Below are 17030 nucleotides of genomic sequence, written 5' to 3'. Positions count from 1 at the left end.
GGAAAGTAATGGCACTGTAAATGAAAGAGGGAAGTGGCTTTTTAAAATATTCTGTTTAGGTATAAAAATCAGTACCAATATCAAGGCACTTTCTGCAAGATTCAACTTTCCATAGAAGAGGAACACAAGGTCATGATCAACTCATTTTTTGATTACTACAATCCAAAATACACTTTCCTTCTCTCCCATTGATGTTAAATGTACACTCTGAAATTCAATGCAATTGTCCAAGTAAAAAAACAACACACACACATATTTAGATAGATCATTTAAATAACGCTAGACACATTACAAATTAAATGCCCAATGTGAAACACTGCTGTCAAAATATTTTCCTTTTAATGATCCTTCCATTAACAATTATATTCATAATGCTTTCTGGGTTAGTAATTGCTTAAGAATTATTGTCAATTATTATGCCATGAATGATACATTAAATTTACATCCTTTTCTAAGGAATGTCAATTCATAACTGCAAAAACATGGAAAATATGCATTTTTACCTAGCTGCACATTTGTGAGAAGAAGAAAGGAAATAAACATGCTTATATTACTTATGACAAAACACATAATTAATCACTTAAGCTTTGATTAAGGATTTTATAGCTTTTTAAGGTTAAATTGATAGAATTTTGACATAAATAAAATTTTTAATTTGATGGGACTGAGGTAGAATGCATATTTATAGTGCTTCAGAAGCGCACTCAAACCATATTGGTAATTTACAACCTACCTACAAAACTACTGCCTCCATTAAGATGAATATACAAATTATTAGTACTATTAGGACATACAAAATACTCTCTTACATATACATTTAACCATGTAACCAAAATTGCTTCCATGAAAGTACAAAGTATAGTTTATACAACTGTTAACAGCTAATTCTGCAACTTAGACCACTTCAACTTTTCAATTTTATTCAGATCATTAAAGCCACTAAAATGCTCATTTTCTTTGCAATGCAATAGCCTTGAATCAGGAACAAATGATGTAAACTAAAGACAGTAACTTGTTTCTTCCTGAAAAAAATTCTATATTGTATCATTTACTGTAGGAACTTACTCAGTTTTTTGAGAAATAGTACAGAAAACAGAAATTAAAAAAAAAATCTTTAAAATAGATAAAAATTAACCTTAACAAGTGTTATACATTATCACTACTCACATTCTGAAAGTGTTTCCAGATATGACAGTGGTTTTGCACCACACAATTTAAACATTTAAAAAATACACCACCCCTGAAACACTGCAAGTTCTTTAACAGGGCCACGACTATAACTGTAAAAATAACAGTTGAAGAAAGAATCAGATCACATTAAAACACTACACGTATCCCCCTCTGTTCATAGCTGTTCTGATCACAGGCATACCGGTTTCACTACTTTTGAACTAAAAAAAGCTTTTTGTCTAAAACTGTTACTGTTACATTTTTTTTTTTACTCTGAACTTTAAACTTTTATGATGACCTACAATAAAATGTGTGTTAAATGTTTTAAAGCCCATGCTTTATTACCTTCATCACTCAATAGGAGGGGGAGATAAAAAAAAAGCCTGACATTGAAATTCTTCAGAATAAGTACCTTTAGCATTCTAATCTGAGCCTCTGCATCATCCTTTTCTTGTTCAAGGAGTTTCATGAGCTCTTGAACGTTTTGTTCATGTTTGATTTTAACATTTTGTAGTTCTGATCTAAGATCTGCCAACTCCTGTTGGTGAACTTCTCTTTCCATCTTCAGCTGCCTGCTAGCTGAAGTCATCTCTTCATGCTTAGATTCCTGCTGTTTCTGGAGATCCAAAAGGCTCTTATGTAATTCCTTTTTTACTTTCTCCTCTTCTGCTATTCTGTTTGCTAGTTCCACACGTACAGCACTTAAGTTTTTTACATCTGCTTGCATTTCTAGGAGTCTTTCTTGGTCTTTTTTATGGATCAAGTTACTAGTTGCAAGTTCTGTCTCCAAGTTTTCCTTTTCAGCTTGCACTTGATTTTGTAGAAGAACTTGCTTTTTCAATTCATTTTCTAATTTATTTACAGTACCTTGAACTTCTTTGATCTCTTCTTCAAGAGATACCTGGTGAGATTTCATTTCATTCAGTTCTACCTCTTTGCAGTGTAAGAGTTCTTCCTGCTGGGCTCTTTTTGTAAGCACATCATTCAGCTCTTTCCGAAGGTTTTCTATTTGGTGTATAGCAGAGAGAAGCTGACTTCTGAGGTCATCCTTTTCTTTGAGGGCCTAGGAAAGAAGAAAACGAAATCCAGTGCAACCTAAAGTAATTCAAGAAAATTGTTGGAAGCAAGTCCTTAGACATTCCTAATGCCTAAGGAAAAATTAGCACACTTTGTTCCATGAAAATACAAAATTTTTGCTTGTTATTACCTCAGTTCATATGTATTCAGTATTTCTTTAAATTTAGACACTGAACATGTGTGACCTCAAATATACACCTGTCCTTAAATCATGTCACTTCCTAAGCAGGGATAGTTTTGGTTAATCCCTTGCTTTTCTCATCCTCTTTGCAGACTCAGATGGATTTCTTTGCTGGTTCTTCCAAACAGCAAGATGGAGGAAGTGAGACAATACAGCAACACTGTAGCAGAATACAGGGAGGACTACTGGCCATACAAACTTTACCCACAGGTCCATTTCATAGGCTGACTTGTTTTGCTTATTTTCTGAAATACTATATACAAAGTGTATCAACTTCATTTTTGAAGCTACACACAGTTGATGAGTAACTAGAAGTTAAAAGCCTGGATCACTCGTGTATCAAAGCCAAAAAAGCAAAATGAAATACAAAAATAATAAAAGATATAGTAATGACTATGAGGCTTTTTTTTTCTGAAAAAACGTATTCAGCATTTCAACTTTCCTAAAACTGTCTTGTAATTCTAGCTGCATGATTTAACTTAAAAAAAAAAGCACCCACAACTAAAATAAAAATTTTAAAAAAAGTTTTCTACATTCCATACTTAGAAGAAAATACATTCCAAAAGACACAAGATGTTAGAAATTTCATTGTCAACCAATACCAAGGATAACCACATAGGCAAGACTTTAACCAAATTATCCAAATAACTCCAAAAGAATGAAAATCTAAACAGTCTTTCTAAAGCCCACCTATTGTCTGAAAATATTTCTAACATCTCACAAAATTGCAAGCTATGATTGTAACCCAATTCTGAAACTTTGCAATCAGCCCTTTGAAGTTCTATCACATAAAGCAAAGCAAACAGACTGCCATTTCTCCTTTTTCTTCATTATTTATTTTTATAGAGTTTTGTCTCAGATGTTCATTGTATATTTCACAGCTGGCTAAATTATGTTCATCTAGTTCCCTGAAGCTTATCACAAATGCTGCATCTAGATTGATTATATTCTCATTTGGAAACTGTCTAAAACTTTGTATTGAGAACATAAATAATGTTTGTATTTTTTTTTTTTTTTTGCTTACACAATGACACCGTTTATTTGTATTACATATCTTCCAATAAAGAGATTTTCCTCAGGAGTGACACTTACCCCAAGCTCATTGGTAAGATGCTGATGATTTTTGAAATAGGAACAAATACTGACAACAGTTCTTAAATGCAGCTTAAACCAAAGTGACTGCATCTAGCATTTTGATGTATTTGTGTCAAAAAAGAGGTTAAACCCATATCAAGGAATCTTATGCAACAAAGAAAATGTCAAGGTGGACAGCACTATCAAATGTCTACATGAATAGTTATTTCAGAGCATTTTGGGGCTCCTAATGCTTGTTATTCACAACTCTCCTCTACTTTTTGCTTCTCATTTATCTCTCATAGAGACATGTATGATTTCTAAATAATTCAGGTTTTCTTCCTTTCCTTCACACCTCCATATACCTAAGTAGGAGATCAGCCAACGATGACACTAAGCTGGGAGGAGTGGCTGACACACCAGAAGGCTGTGCCGCCATCCAGGGAGACCTGGACAGGCTGGAGAGTTGGGCAGGGAAAAAATTAATGAAATATAACAAGGGCAAATGTAGAGTATTGCATCTGGGCAGGAACAACTCCAGGTACCAGTATAAGTTGGGGAAGGACCTGTTGGAGAGCAGCGTAGGGGAAAGGGACCTGGGGTTCCTGGTGGACAGCAGGATGACCATGAACCAGCACTGCGCTCTTGTGGCCAGGAAGGCCAATGGCATCCTGGGGTGTATTAGAAGGGGGCTGGCTAGTAGGCCCAGAGAGGTTCTCCTTCCCCTCTACTCTGCCCTGGTGAGACCACACCTGGAATATTGTGTCCAGTTCTGGGCCACTTAGTTCAAGGACAGGGAACTGCTGGAGAGAGTCCAGCACAGAGCCATAAAGATGACTAAGGGAGTGGAGCATCTCCCTTATGAGGAAAGGCTGAGGGAGCTGGGTCTCTTTAGCCTGGAAAAGAGGAGACTGAAGGGTGACCTCATTAATATGTAAAATATTAATTAAATTTACAAATATGTAAACGGTGAGTGTCAGGAGGATGGAGCCAGGCTCTTCTCGGTGACAACCAATGGTAAGACAAGGGGTAATGGGTTCAAACTGGAACACAGGAGGTTCCATTTAAATTTGAGAGGAAACTTCTCAGTGACAGTAACAGAACACTGGAACAGGCTGCCCAGGGAGGTTGTGGAGTCTCCTACTCTGGAGACATTCAAAACCTGTCTGGACACATTCCTGTGTAGCCTCATCTAGGTGTTCCTGCTCCAGCAGGGGGATTGGACTGGATGATCTTTGTTAGGGATTGGAAGGGACCTCAATTGTGTGATTCTGTGATGAGCAACTTTGTGAATGTTTGCAAACCTCATTTCCTCAGACTACTATTAGGGCTAACCAACACAACAAGATTACTATGGAATTAATTGTTGGAGTATGGATAGAGCAAATTATAACAAAAAATAAGGAATATGCTAGGTAGCTCAGGAGAGAAACAGCAACCCCAGGAGTCACATCTTAGATTTGCTAGAGTTTATTAATTTCAACTTGTTACTAGCGCCACTGTGACTTTGCACTCTGACCACACTCGTACATTCATGTACCAGTTTTAGAATAGGTTACTGGATCAGGAACAACACAGGATAAGTGCAGACTTCCCATACCTCACACCACGTACCCCTTGGAAACTACAATATTTGAGCAGGGCAAAACAGTGGACGGCATGGAGCCACCCCAATCCCATCAGATTTAGTAACCTAAATTGGATGCACATCACTAGAAAAAGAGTGAGAAAAGGTTAAGGAACCTCTGTTAAAGCAAACATAGGCCATAAAATATAGCAGACTGCATCAGCAGAACATGTAAGTTAAGATAAACACTCACAGCATGAAATTTATCACTATACCAACCACTATAGGAACAGGCACCTTTTGACCCAGCCACTGGAAAATACAGAGACTCAGATTCATTACAGACAGAATGATGGTTTCTACTACTATTCCAAGACAGGATGATGAGTATTAACATTGATGCGAGTGCTTGCCTTTAAAGCAGCATCAGGAGCAGGAAAAGTCAAGGAATTCTGCTAAGTCAGAAAACAAAACAAAAGACCCAGTAGATTTTCCTGAGAAAATTTTTAGGAGGAGGAAGAGAAAAATAAGTGGTTTGCCACACTGAACAAAAACAAATTAAAAGCCCAGAAATGTTACGTGATCAAATTTCGAGCTCATTTTTTCAAATAAAAAGTTCTGAAAAAAAAACACAAGGAAGATGCTGAAAACATACATGAAAATAATTTTTTAAAATGTACGAAAATATAAGGAACACAGACTATGTATACGAACAAAAATCTAGGAATTTCATGGCAGGTATTGGCAGCATGTTCATCCCAAATGCAGGCAGAGTGCCTTTTTTGCTCAGATATCCAGATTTTGCTAAAAGCTCTGCACATTCTCAAACAAACAAACAAAAAAAAATCTACTTTTCTGCTTCAAACATCAAATCCAAACCGAGCTGCAGTCCTTATGGTATTTCAGAACCTGCTGTCTTTACTTGAAATAAAACACATCATTACTAAGCCTAGACTCTGAGAAAAGCTTAAATACAGAATGAAATTAAAAAATACACCAGTTGTGCTAAAGTCCACACAGCATTATGGTCTGCTAACAATTTGACATACATCGTGAAAATAAACACCTGCTTTCAAAAGATGTGACCACTGTCCACTACGTGAGACAATGCATAACTTGAACTTGGGTTATTACTTAATGTGATTAAAATTTTTACAAAAAATAACATCACATTATTTCTTTAAAAATAACTAAAAATAAGGTATGCTAACTGTTAACTGAAAAGATAAGTAAAAGCAACATTCATGGAGGAACTTTCTTCTCTACAAGGAGAAAGCCTTGATTAAATGAAGAGACTGAAATAAATATAGGATAAAAAGGAAGATGTAGAACTCCATAATAGCTAAAAAATATTGCCACCTATTAGATGTTTTATAGTTCACCAGAAAATTTGGTCCAAAACTTCAGGAGGAAGGTGGTTTAAGTCACAGTTTGCATAAATGAACTCCTTACCTTCATTTGTAAAATATATGGAAATGGTAATAATAATTAAAAAAAAAAAAAAAAACACACCACAGTCAATCTTACCTGACTGTTCTTGTCCATCAGTTGGTTGATAGTTTCATTTTGTTTTTCCACCTCAAGACCCAGTTTCTTACACTTCAGCTTCCATTGGCGGATGGTTTCCTGTGCTCTCACCTTCAGATCTTCTCTTTTTTTCTCAGTCTCGAGCCTGAGTGCCTCTGAATGCTTTAATTCAGTGAGGTACTGTTCTGCTTCTTTGGTAGTCTCTTCAACCTGTTGGGCTAACTCAGCAGACTGGAGTTCAGTTTGTCGACGTCCATTCTCACAAGCCTTGTAGCAACTCTGTATCTCCTTTAGCTGGTCCAGCATTTTTTCCTGCTGCTTCTCCCTGTTTTCCAGGTCAGATGTTAATACCTGGAATAATCACAGCAAAACATAATAATTCTAACTCGCAAGATATGCAATATGAAACCTTATAAAACAACATACAGTGATGTTAAATTACATTTCTATCTAAAATATGAATAGTATAAAAGATTTTCTTGACTACCAGGGAAAGCCCTGTTAGCTCACAGAATCTCCCCCCCTGCAATGGTAAAACACTTCAACAAAAGATATCAAGTACATGGTTATTCTATCCAGTATTTCACTTTCTGCATTTGTTCCTCTTCTGGTTGTTCTTATTTAAATTTTCAGTTTGAGAAGGAATCATTTACCAAAATCCTCATATGTTAAACACTAGACAAATATGGAATAAAGCAAATAGAAAGATAAGGAAATGAATATAAACAGATGAGAGTAAAAAGGAAATTGACAAGGAAAGAATAGCATTCACCACAAAAGTAATCTATAGTGTATGAGATAGGTCTTACCCAGTTTTACACTGGGCATGTTGGAAAGCAGTGATGAATACAAAGAGAATACAGCAGTTTGGTAGATGTTTCTAAAACAAAGTGAAAAAATGTTCAAAAATGTAGCAAGCATACTAGAGCAAACATTAGTTGATGTTTCAATACTGAATGAAACATGACAGACACAGAATGGAAGAGAATAAAACCACACATTTTAAAAATAAAAAGCGCTGCTTATCTCGAATCTGATGATATTTATCAGGACAGCCTCATAAGCAGGTCAGGAAAATGTTCTCTGTCTATCTTCTGCAAGGGCATATTCAGAAAACAGTTAATGAAGCTTCACTACCAAAACTGAATTTGATTAAGATGACATTAGTATTCTGTGTTTCAGGCCTATTTAAACTGTTTTCATACTAGTCAGTATTTTCATTAATGATTCAGATGCATTTCATTGGCCTGCTCTGTAGTCAGTCAAATATATTATCAAGCTTCAAGGAATGGCAATACATTAGAGAATTAGATCTCAGAATGACTGAAACAAACTGAAGATGTAGTCTGAAATAAACAGGGTGCAATTCAGAAGGGACAAGGCAAAAATACTTTGCCTAGGAAAGAATAAGCAGCTTTACAGATGCACAAAGAATGACTATTTAGACAAATGTCCTTTCAAAAGGGGGCGTGGGACATGACAAGACTTGATACTTGTTCTTTGTTTTTGTTGGTTTGCAGGAGGGAGGGGGTGGTTGTTCTTGGTGGGTGCTTTTTTTTTCCCCCTTCCCTCTGAACCTGGCCATGACCTCCTGGGAAGCAACAAACTGTACCAATCTTTTCAAGACAGCATTTGCTGCACTGGAAAGAAGACTGCAGGTGCACTCTTGCATGTGACAGACCCCCGGTAGTGCCAGAAAATACAGCAAACAGGAATGGACTGATGTTCCAGACAAGGACAATCAGTCCAGCTTGTTACTCGTACACATGACATGAAAAAAGGAGTAGGATAATCCACTGGACAATCAGCTGCTCAACTGTAGGATATTCCTGCTCTGGACACAACTGATACAAATAATAAAACAATAGGTGAACACATTACAGAATAATCAGGAGTAAATCTTACACTGGTGGCAAAATGAAAAAAGGAGTGTCTTTCTAGATGTAGAGTTATATACATTAGAAAAAAAACACCAATATTCTGCTTCACTATTAAACATGCATTTTTATGCTAAGGCAAAAATGACCATGCCTAACTTTGTAAACAAAGTCCTGATTCATAAAACAAAAAGAACCAAAAAACCTCACAAGCTACAACTAGCAAAATTATATCCAAATGAGTTAAATTTCAAACAAAAACAACAAAAAACCATTACCATACCTCTTCAAGGTAAGGATTTAAATTCTCGATGTAGCAGAACTTAAAAATAGCCTGATAAAATACAACCAGACATTACATTTACCCTTCTATAGTTTTTTAAATAGGTAATCATTTCTTCAGAGTCACGTGATTTTACATGCCATTATCACTTCCCATTTCACGTCCTTCCGGAGATACCATAGAGGATGTCATTTTAAATTAATGTACTATTCAAATCTCCATCATTAAAAAATAGTTGTATAATTTCCCCAGAGAACACACTTCATTAATACAACTACAGCTCCCACAGATTACACACTTATTTTCACATTGCTATCTCATATCTTAGCCTTCTAGGAAATGGAGAATGTAAATATTTTAAGAATTTCTATGACACATGAATACAGAGATTGTTGAGGGTTTTCTTCAAAAAACATATTTATCCAATTTTCTCCTTCTCAGTTGTGACTGTGCTAAACAAGAGCAAGATAATCTAAGAGAAAGCACAAGCTATGTCAGGAGGTTGCTCTTAGTAGAAGAGCAAAAAAAAAGAAAAAAAAATCATGTTCCTTGAAATCTCAGTTTCTCTTCCAAATAAAAAATTACTAAACTTGTGATTCCACAAAACTTTCTATGCAGATGAGAAACGCTGCCTTTATAGATTAAAACTCCAGATTCCAAGGAGCATCTAGTGTCTTTGGTGGCTGAAGGTCAGTTACACAGAGAACTCTTGTGAGCTACTCTGGATGCAACAGAAGCATGATGGTATTCTGTGACATACATCACAACAGTATGGAGGTTCTCCTGATAAAAGCAACCGAGGATATTCAGAACAGCTTGCTGTTAAAATATATTGTAGATATCTATATATCTATATATAGAGAGATATATATAGAGAGATATATATATCTATATATATATATGTACAGCAATTGTTAACATGTTCCACATCGCAGAAAATACTGATTGTGGCATGTTGTCTCTTCTCAGTCTTTCCACAAGATGAATGCGGGTCCTCATTTTTTCTAACCTGATTAATTTTATTGCTGCATTATCATAGTTCCACTGCTAACAGAACCAAAGGGAAGGTATTAGAATATTCATGTCAACTCACTCACCACCAACATAACATCAGATATTAAAGCCAGGAGGAAAGTATTTGAAGATTTTTATAAAAGAGAATTATGTTGGTGGAACACTTAAAAACATCATTAAGATTAGTTAGTAAATGCAGGGGTAACCTGGCATATTAATGCTCTAGAGATATGAATGCCATAATTTTTTTCAAAACTGAAAAAAGTTTCTGTCGGCCCCCAGACTGCAAGATGACCACAGACATTTCAATTGACAGGCTCTGGCTTGAGATCACACAGAATCACAGAATGTCAGGTAATGAAAGGTACCTTGAACGATCATCTAGTCCAATCCCCCTGCCAGAGCAGAAACACCTAGATGAGGTTACACAGGAAGGCGTCTAGGCAGGTTTTGGATGTCTCCAGAGTAGGAGACTCCACAACCTCCCTGGGCAGCCTGTTCCAACATTCTGTTACCCTTACTGAGAAGAAGTTTCTTCTCAAATTTAAGCGGAACCTCTTGTGTTTCAGTTTGAACCCATTATCCCTTGTCCTACCATTGGTTGTCACCAAGAAGAGCCTGGCTCCACCCTCATGACACTCACCCTTTATATATTTGTAAACATTAATGAGGTCACCCCTCAGTCTCCTCTTCTCCAAACTAAAGAGACCCAGCTCCCTCAGCCTTTCCTCATAAGGGAGATGCTCCACTTCCTTAATCATCTTCATGGCTCTGCGCTGGACTCTCTCCAGCAGTTCCCTGTCCTTCTTGAACTGAGGAGCCCAGAACTGGACACAATATTCCAGGTGTGGTCTCACCAGGGCAGAGTAGAGGGGAAGGAGAACCTCTCTGGACCTACTAACCACCCCCCTTCTAATACACCCTAGGATGCCATTGGTCTTCTTGGTCACAAGGGCACAGTGCTGGCTCATGGGCATCCTGTTGTCCACCAGGAACCCCAGGTCCCTTTCCCCTACGCTGCTCTCTAATAGTTCCCTCCCCAACCTCTCCTGGTACCTGGGGTTGTTCCTGCCCAGATGCAAAACTCTACACTTGCCCTTGTTATATTTCATTAAATTTTTCCCTGCCCAACTCTCCAGTCTGTCCAGGTCTTGCTGGGTGGCAGCACAGCCTTCTGGCACATCAGCCACTCCTCCCAGTTTGGTGTCATCAGTGCACTGACAGTGCACTCTATTCCCTCATCCAAGTCATTGATTAATATATTGAATAGTACTGGTCCCAGTACTGACCCTTGAGGGACTCCACTAGATACAGGCCTCCAACTAGACTCTGTCCCATTGACCACAACTCTCTGGCTTCTTCCCTTGAGCAAATTCACAGTCCACCTCACTACCTGATTGTCCAGACCACACTTCCCCAGTTTAGCAGCAAGGATGCTGTGGGAGATTGTGTCAAATGGTTTACTGAAGTCAAGATAGACCACATCCACTGCTTTGCCATCATCTATCCACCTGGTTATGACCTTGTAAAAGGCTATGAGGTTGGTTAAGCATGACTTCCCCTTGGTGAAGCCATGTTGACTGCCCCAAATACCCTCTTAACCTTGATATGCGTTGAGATGGTACCAAGAATAAGTTGTTACATCACTTCCTTGGGAATGGAGGTAGGCTGACTGGTCTATAGTTACCCGGGTCCTCCTCCTTGCCCTTTTTGAAGACTGGAGTGACAATTGCTTTCCTCCAGTCCTCAGGCACCTCTCCTGTTTCCCAAGACTTAGCAAAGATGATGGAAAGTGGCCTAGCAATGACCTCAGCCAGCTTCCTCAGCACTCATGTGTGCAGCCCATCTGAATCCATGGATTCACGGATGTCCAGATTGCTTAATTGGTCCTTAACCCAGTCCTCCATTGTCCTGCCCTCCTCTGGCCTCAGGGGTACGGGGCTCCTCAGGGCAGCCTCTGGCAGCATAGACATAGAAGGCATTCAGTAACTCTGCCTTCTCTGTATCTTCTGTCACCAGAGCACCACCTCATTCATCAACGGGCCTACATTGCCTCTAGTGCTAGTTTTATCTGCCATGTATTTGAAGAAATTCTGTTGTCCTTGACCCCTCTTGCAAGGTTTAATTCCAAGGAGGGCTTAGCTTTCCTAGTTACCTCCCCATACCCTATGACAACAGCCTTAGACTCCAAACTTCCCTATGATGAGGATCAACTCTGCATATTGGGCCCTCTGTTCCTCTCAGACGGGAATCACCTACTACAACTACTTTTCTTTCTTATCAGAGGCAGTCTTGAGGTGTGGTGTCAATTGCCTCTTCCTTTGTGACCTCATAGACAGGCCTTGCACCACATCCTCACTTACCTCTCCTTCAAGATCCAGGGCCTCAAACCTATTTTGCAGGGCCACTGGGGGAAGCAAAGCAGGTAGGGAGGGGGGTTGCCTGCAATGCCAGACTGGGACTTGCTTCCAACCCTCCTCGTCTTTTTGGTCTCCTACCTCTGCCCAACAGCGACAGGGCAGGGGCTGTCGCTTTCGAGGCTGGAGGGGGGATGTGATCACCGTTACCCTGGCAATGTCCACACCACATCAGCTGCTCTCACAAGAGCTGCCGGGTCCCGAAAACCCCCTGCACCTCAAGATGTGCTGATGCAGCTCCAGCTTCGCTGGCTCCGACCATGTGACCTCAGGGATTGACTGAGATGACACAGAACAGAGATGATCAACAAACTCTAAACCAGATGCAACATTTGCCCCTACTAAAACAGCTGTGCATCTAATTTTCTTCATATTCAAAAATCTCAATATGTAATCTAGCTTTCAACTTTTATAAGAAACTGGAGGCACAGAAAGATGCCAACATTTTCTACTCGGAGCCTAGTTACTTATTCATATAAGGTGTAAACTAATCACCATAGGCACTAAACATGTTACCATTCTGGTAACAAACATCGTTTGGACTTCTAGTTACTAGCGTGACTACACATATCATACTTTTGACTTGCATTTTCAACACCTAATTTATAAAATCAAATCACCACAAACTGCAAACCAAAATTCATTCTAGGTATAGAAAGCAGAACACATAGGGTAGTTAGTGCCACATTCCTTAAAACTTTTATGAACAGTTAAAAATGCAAGTGAGGATTACAAATTTGCTACAATTTACAGAACTAATTCCTTAGATCACAGTTAGGTGCAAACATTCTATACTGATAAAAACACAGCCACATGTCACCCCACCATGCTAATTACATTAGTCACCTAAAGTAGATCTATGTTTATTTTTCTCCATCCTCTCTTTTTTCTGCTCTGTATCTCAGCAGTGCAGTCACCAGATTCTAATGCTATGTAATCATACTGCTTGTCATTGATACTGTTTTCAACAATGCTATCCAAATCATGCACTTAATTATTTCTCTTATCAACTTTTCCTGAATTCAGAGCTCATATATCAGTTTATTCATCTAACCTAATCTGCATCTCTTCCTAATCATATTTTATCTAACCATCAAGAACTTTTAATCCAGAATTTTTCATGTAAGCATAAATTCTGTTAATCGAATAATCAAAGATGTGCACATTGAATCAGACAAGAAGGGTATTTGTTCAGTAAAAGGTATATTGTACCTGCCTCCTCCATATTTTCCCAAAGCGTAACCTCTTACTTGCTGTGACAGGAAATGGTTTATCTAAATATAGGTAAAACACTTTTTTTTTCAAGTTGATATATGATTCTACATAGAAACTTTATCGAAGTGAATAGCACCTGTACATTTGCAATCTATCTGTAGTACTATTTCAGCATTTGAACACCATTGAAGGTATTGATTTAGCTTATTTTATAAGAATCTCTTTTTAACTTTAGAAAATAGTTACTTTTTGATTTTCAGATATCTTAATTGGCTCATATAATGAAAATAATTGGCTAACAACTTCATCTTTAGAGGATGAAAAAGACATAAAACGAATTTTAATGAGGAAAAGATCTTCATCCATCTTCATATGGCTGAAAGACTTATTTACTAGAACACTTCTTATCTTAAATAAACAAATCAATAACTTTCAGAAAATTTGAAATATTTTAACAATCTGACTGCTGTTACTGTACCAGACAATACTGTAAGACTACTTTAACCTAATTAGAATGAGAAGTAATTATAGTAAATCAAACAATTTCATCAGCATTAGAGTCTAAGATGATTACAGAGAAATTAGGGCACTGCATCTTCATAATCCATTTATTTCTAAGCCATAATAGTCACATCAAAATAGTTAGCTATAACAGCCTCATATCTATATAGTTCCACACAGAAAAATATATTTAAGATAGTTGCATACATCAGCAAGATCTTACACAAGCATCCTCAAGTAAACTATAGCAACTGAAATAAATTTTCTATTAAATGTAAAAATTAATTTGAAACTGAACTCACTTTTAATAATGAGTTCAAGAATGTGATTATAATCAGTTTTATCCTCTCCATTTTACATCATATTGTGAGTTTATGGCAACTTTCAGGTACTAAATGTACAACACATAAAACTCAAATGTTGAAAATAATGACATTTAAATAAATCAAAAGAAATTTCTAATATCACATGTACACCAGAGGGAAGTGCAGTTACATCCTGCCCACTAACCAAAGGTAAATAACACTCAAGTCAAACATGACTGGTCACTTCCAACTGGGAATCAGACTATCTGATAGGAGCAGCTGTTAGAACAGGCTTGACAAAATGCTTTGTTAGCATATAAGTTTAGAAATTCACATCCTTGCATTCCTTGATGTCTCATTAAAATAAAAATACACCAGTTATTTTCCTGTTACTGCCTCTGTAGGAGAGTGGCAGTGGGAAGCAGATAAGAAGTACAAAGTATGTTCTGTTGAAATAATTGGGGAAGTGAAAGATTTCTAACTTAAAGCAATGGCAACGACCCCAACTGAGCACTCTTCCAGTAGTATTTTCACAAAGCAGGAAATCAGTATTAGAACATCATTCTGACCCCCAAGAAAGCATGTTTGACAAGCAGAAGTTTAAAAAAAAAAAAAATAAATAAAAAAGGGGCTTCTATGGGTTTTTATCCCATTAACTCCTGCCACCAAAGTAACTGGAATTTCTCAGGCCCAAAAAAACAAAAAACCAGCATGTTTTGGGTTAGTCTGGAGTTGCATTGGCCAGCTAGAACACAAGTGCTCATGGGTATCAGGAAATGAGTTCTGCTTGCTTTGTCCTCTATAGGAGCACTCTAGGTCTTTTTAAACCTGTTCAGTGACCAATTTTTATGAAGCATGTAGGAATTTATTTTGAGACTTCAATCTTTTCCAAATGTAACTTGACATGGGAAAACAGAAGTAAACCGAACAAAAAGAAAAACAAAATTCCTACTTTTGAATTTCCAAAGTGATACAACACTCTTTCAAAGAAAAGTACCTTCGTTGGAAAAATAAACACATAATACAAAATGCCCATTTTACTCAATGTCCCAACACAAGTACAACAAATGTTATATACTTGACTACTGAAATACCGCATGGGGTTTTGAAAATACCCTAATTTCTCCTGACAGTCATGAAACACAGTAGAAAACAGTTACTGTTCAGGGATCTTACTACCAATAACAAATCTAGACAAGATCCAAAAATACACAAATATCCTGTCTAAAAAAAAAAAAAAAAAAAAAAAAGGGCTACTGCCTCCTTATACCCGTTTTTTTTGTTCAAGGTAAAAGTCCTATAACTAAAATTCCAGGGTCACAGACTACTGTTACGCTTTTCACAGAGAGTCACTTCAAATAGCATACGTTTACCATAAATAAGAATGCTAATATTTATTCATATAATTATTATATTTCATCTAATTGTTAAAAGAGAGAAGTTATGATATATTATTGTTACTCTACTGCACTATCTCACAGAACAAGGTATCCCATTTGTTTAAAGTTTAACTTTAGTTCTATAGCACAATGGAATAGGGAATAAGGAAGTAAATTCTAACTTATAAAAGTAATTCCAGAAATCATTATTAATGGTCACTGCTGATAAAAATCAGATCACCTTTATTTTGCATGTGTGAAAGACAAGTAATCCAAACCAAAAATTCATGAGCAATAGCACATACCTTTCTTAATTTATTAACAAGAATAGGAAGAGCATGACAGTTACTCTTTGTTTTAAGAGTTACTCCCTAATCTGGCACATCACCTACCTTAAACACATAAGAAGATATTAAAAAACAAACAAACAAAAACACTTACCTGTATGTGCATTACAAGCTGGGCTTTCTCCTTGTCCTTACGTTCTATGCATTTCTTTAGTTCTTCTACCTCTGACATTACAGTATTATGACTCAGCTTTGCTTTAAGCTCCAAAATGTGTTTCTCTAGTTCTTGCTTCTCTCTCTCATATCTTTCAGCTACTATAAAATAGTAAGAACAGAACAATAGGCCCAGCAGAAACGTCAGCTTGTGGAATTTTTTTTTCCCTCATTTCCCTTTTGCTAATTTTCTTCTCTACTTAAGACTATTCTACAACTATTGATTTTGACCAAAGTATCTGCAAAAACATGGCTATGCCTATATCATAACCTTTTAAAGAATGTGACACTATTTTTCTGTTTATCCAGTCATTTTATGGGGGTTTTCCCCCAATAAAATAAAATAGGCTGGAAGAAACATTGGGAAATTCTGGTGTAAACAAAACTTGGCTGCAAACTTCAAGGCTGGGATCTTATCCCAGCAGAGTAATACCTCTTGATTTGGAAGTCACACTATCTATGGATTTTATGTCTAAATCCTACAACTACAACAGAAGTTCTTGATGGGAGTAAGCTGTAAATTTCATCAAACAGAAATTAAAAGGTCTTTAGTCATAAACAACTACTAGAGGTAAAGAAAATCTCCATGTGCTTCCCATACATCTTTGAAGAAACAGAAATAATGCAGTAAGAAGAAACACAGCTGCACAAATTCTATAAATAAATGTGTATATCTTAAGAGCCCCAGTACATTTTTTATATGGTTCCTAATTTTACAACAGTTTTGATTTATAATTATAAAAGAAATGGAAAAAATAAAATACGCTTTCTCTAACATGATAGACGTATTGTTTCAAATAAATTCACTTTTAAGCAGATACATTAACATGACTGGAGAAAAGCTATTAAAATGACTACATTGTGTTACATGTCTGAAGCTAAGCCATGTACAAAATCTACCCATTTTCCAGTGCTCTGTATGAGATTTGTAAAACAGAGTCAG

The 17030-nt window shown here is 37.0% G+C and overlaps 1 protein-coding gene across 6 annotated transcripts in view; it reads right to left on the bottom strand.

Moving 5' to 3' along the window:
• Positions 1 to 17030, bottom strand: part of CEP128 (centrosomal protein 128) — a 123547-nt gene that overhangs the window by 67922 nt on the left and 38595 nt on the right. For all 6 annotated transcript variants that reach the window (XM_082059632.1, XM_082059635.1, XM_082059636.1 and 3 more), the window contains 3 exons: positions 16029 to 16189; positions 6597 to 6947; positions 1583 to 2233 (listed from right to left, as the gene is read on the bottom strand). In XM_082059632.1, the coding sequence (XP_081915758.1) occupies positions 1583 to 2233; positions 6597 to 6947; positions 16029 to 16189 (1163 nt within the window). The remainder of the gene's footprint in view (positions 1 to 1582; positions 2234 to 6596; positions 6948 to 16028; positions 16190 to 17030) is intronic.

This window comes from Streptopelia decaocto, assembly GCF_964273445.1.
Source record: "Streptopelia decaocto genome assembly, chromosome: 7".
Taxonomy (NCBI): Eukaryota; Metazoa; Chordata; class Aves; order Columbiformes; family Columbidae; genus Streptopelia; species Streptopelia decaocto.
Note: the sequence above shows the minus strand (reverse complement) of the source record. Positions and strands in the feature narration are given on the sequence as shown.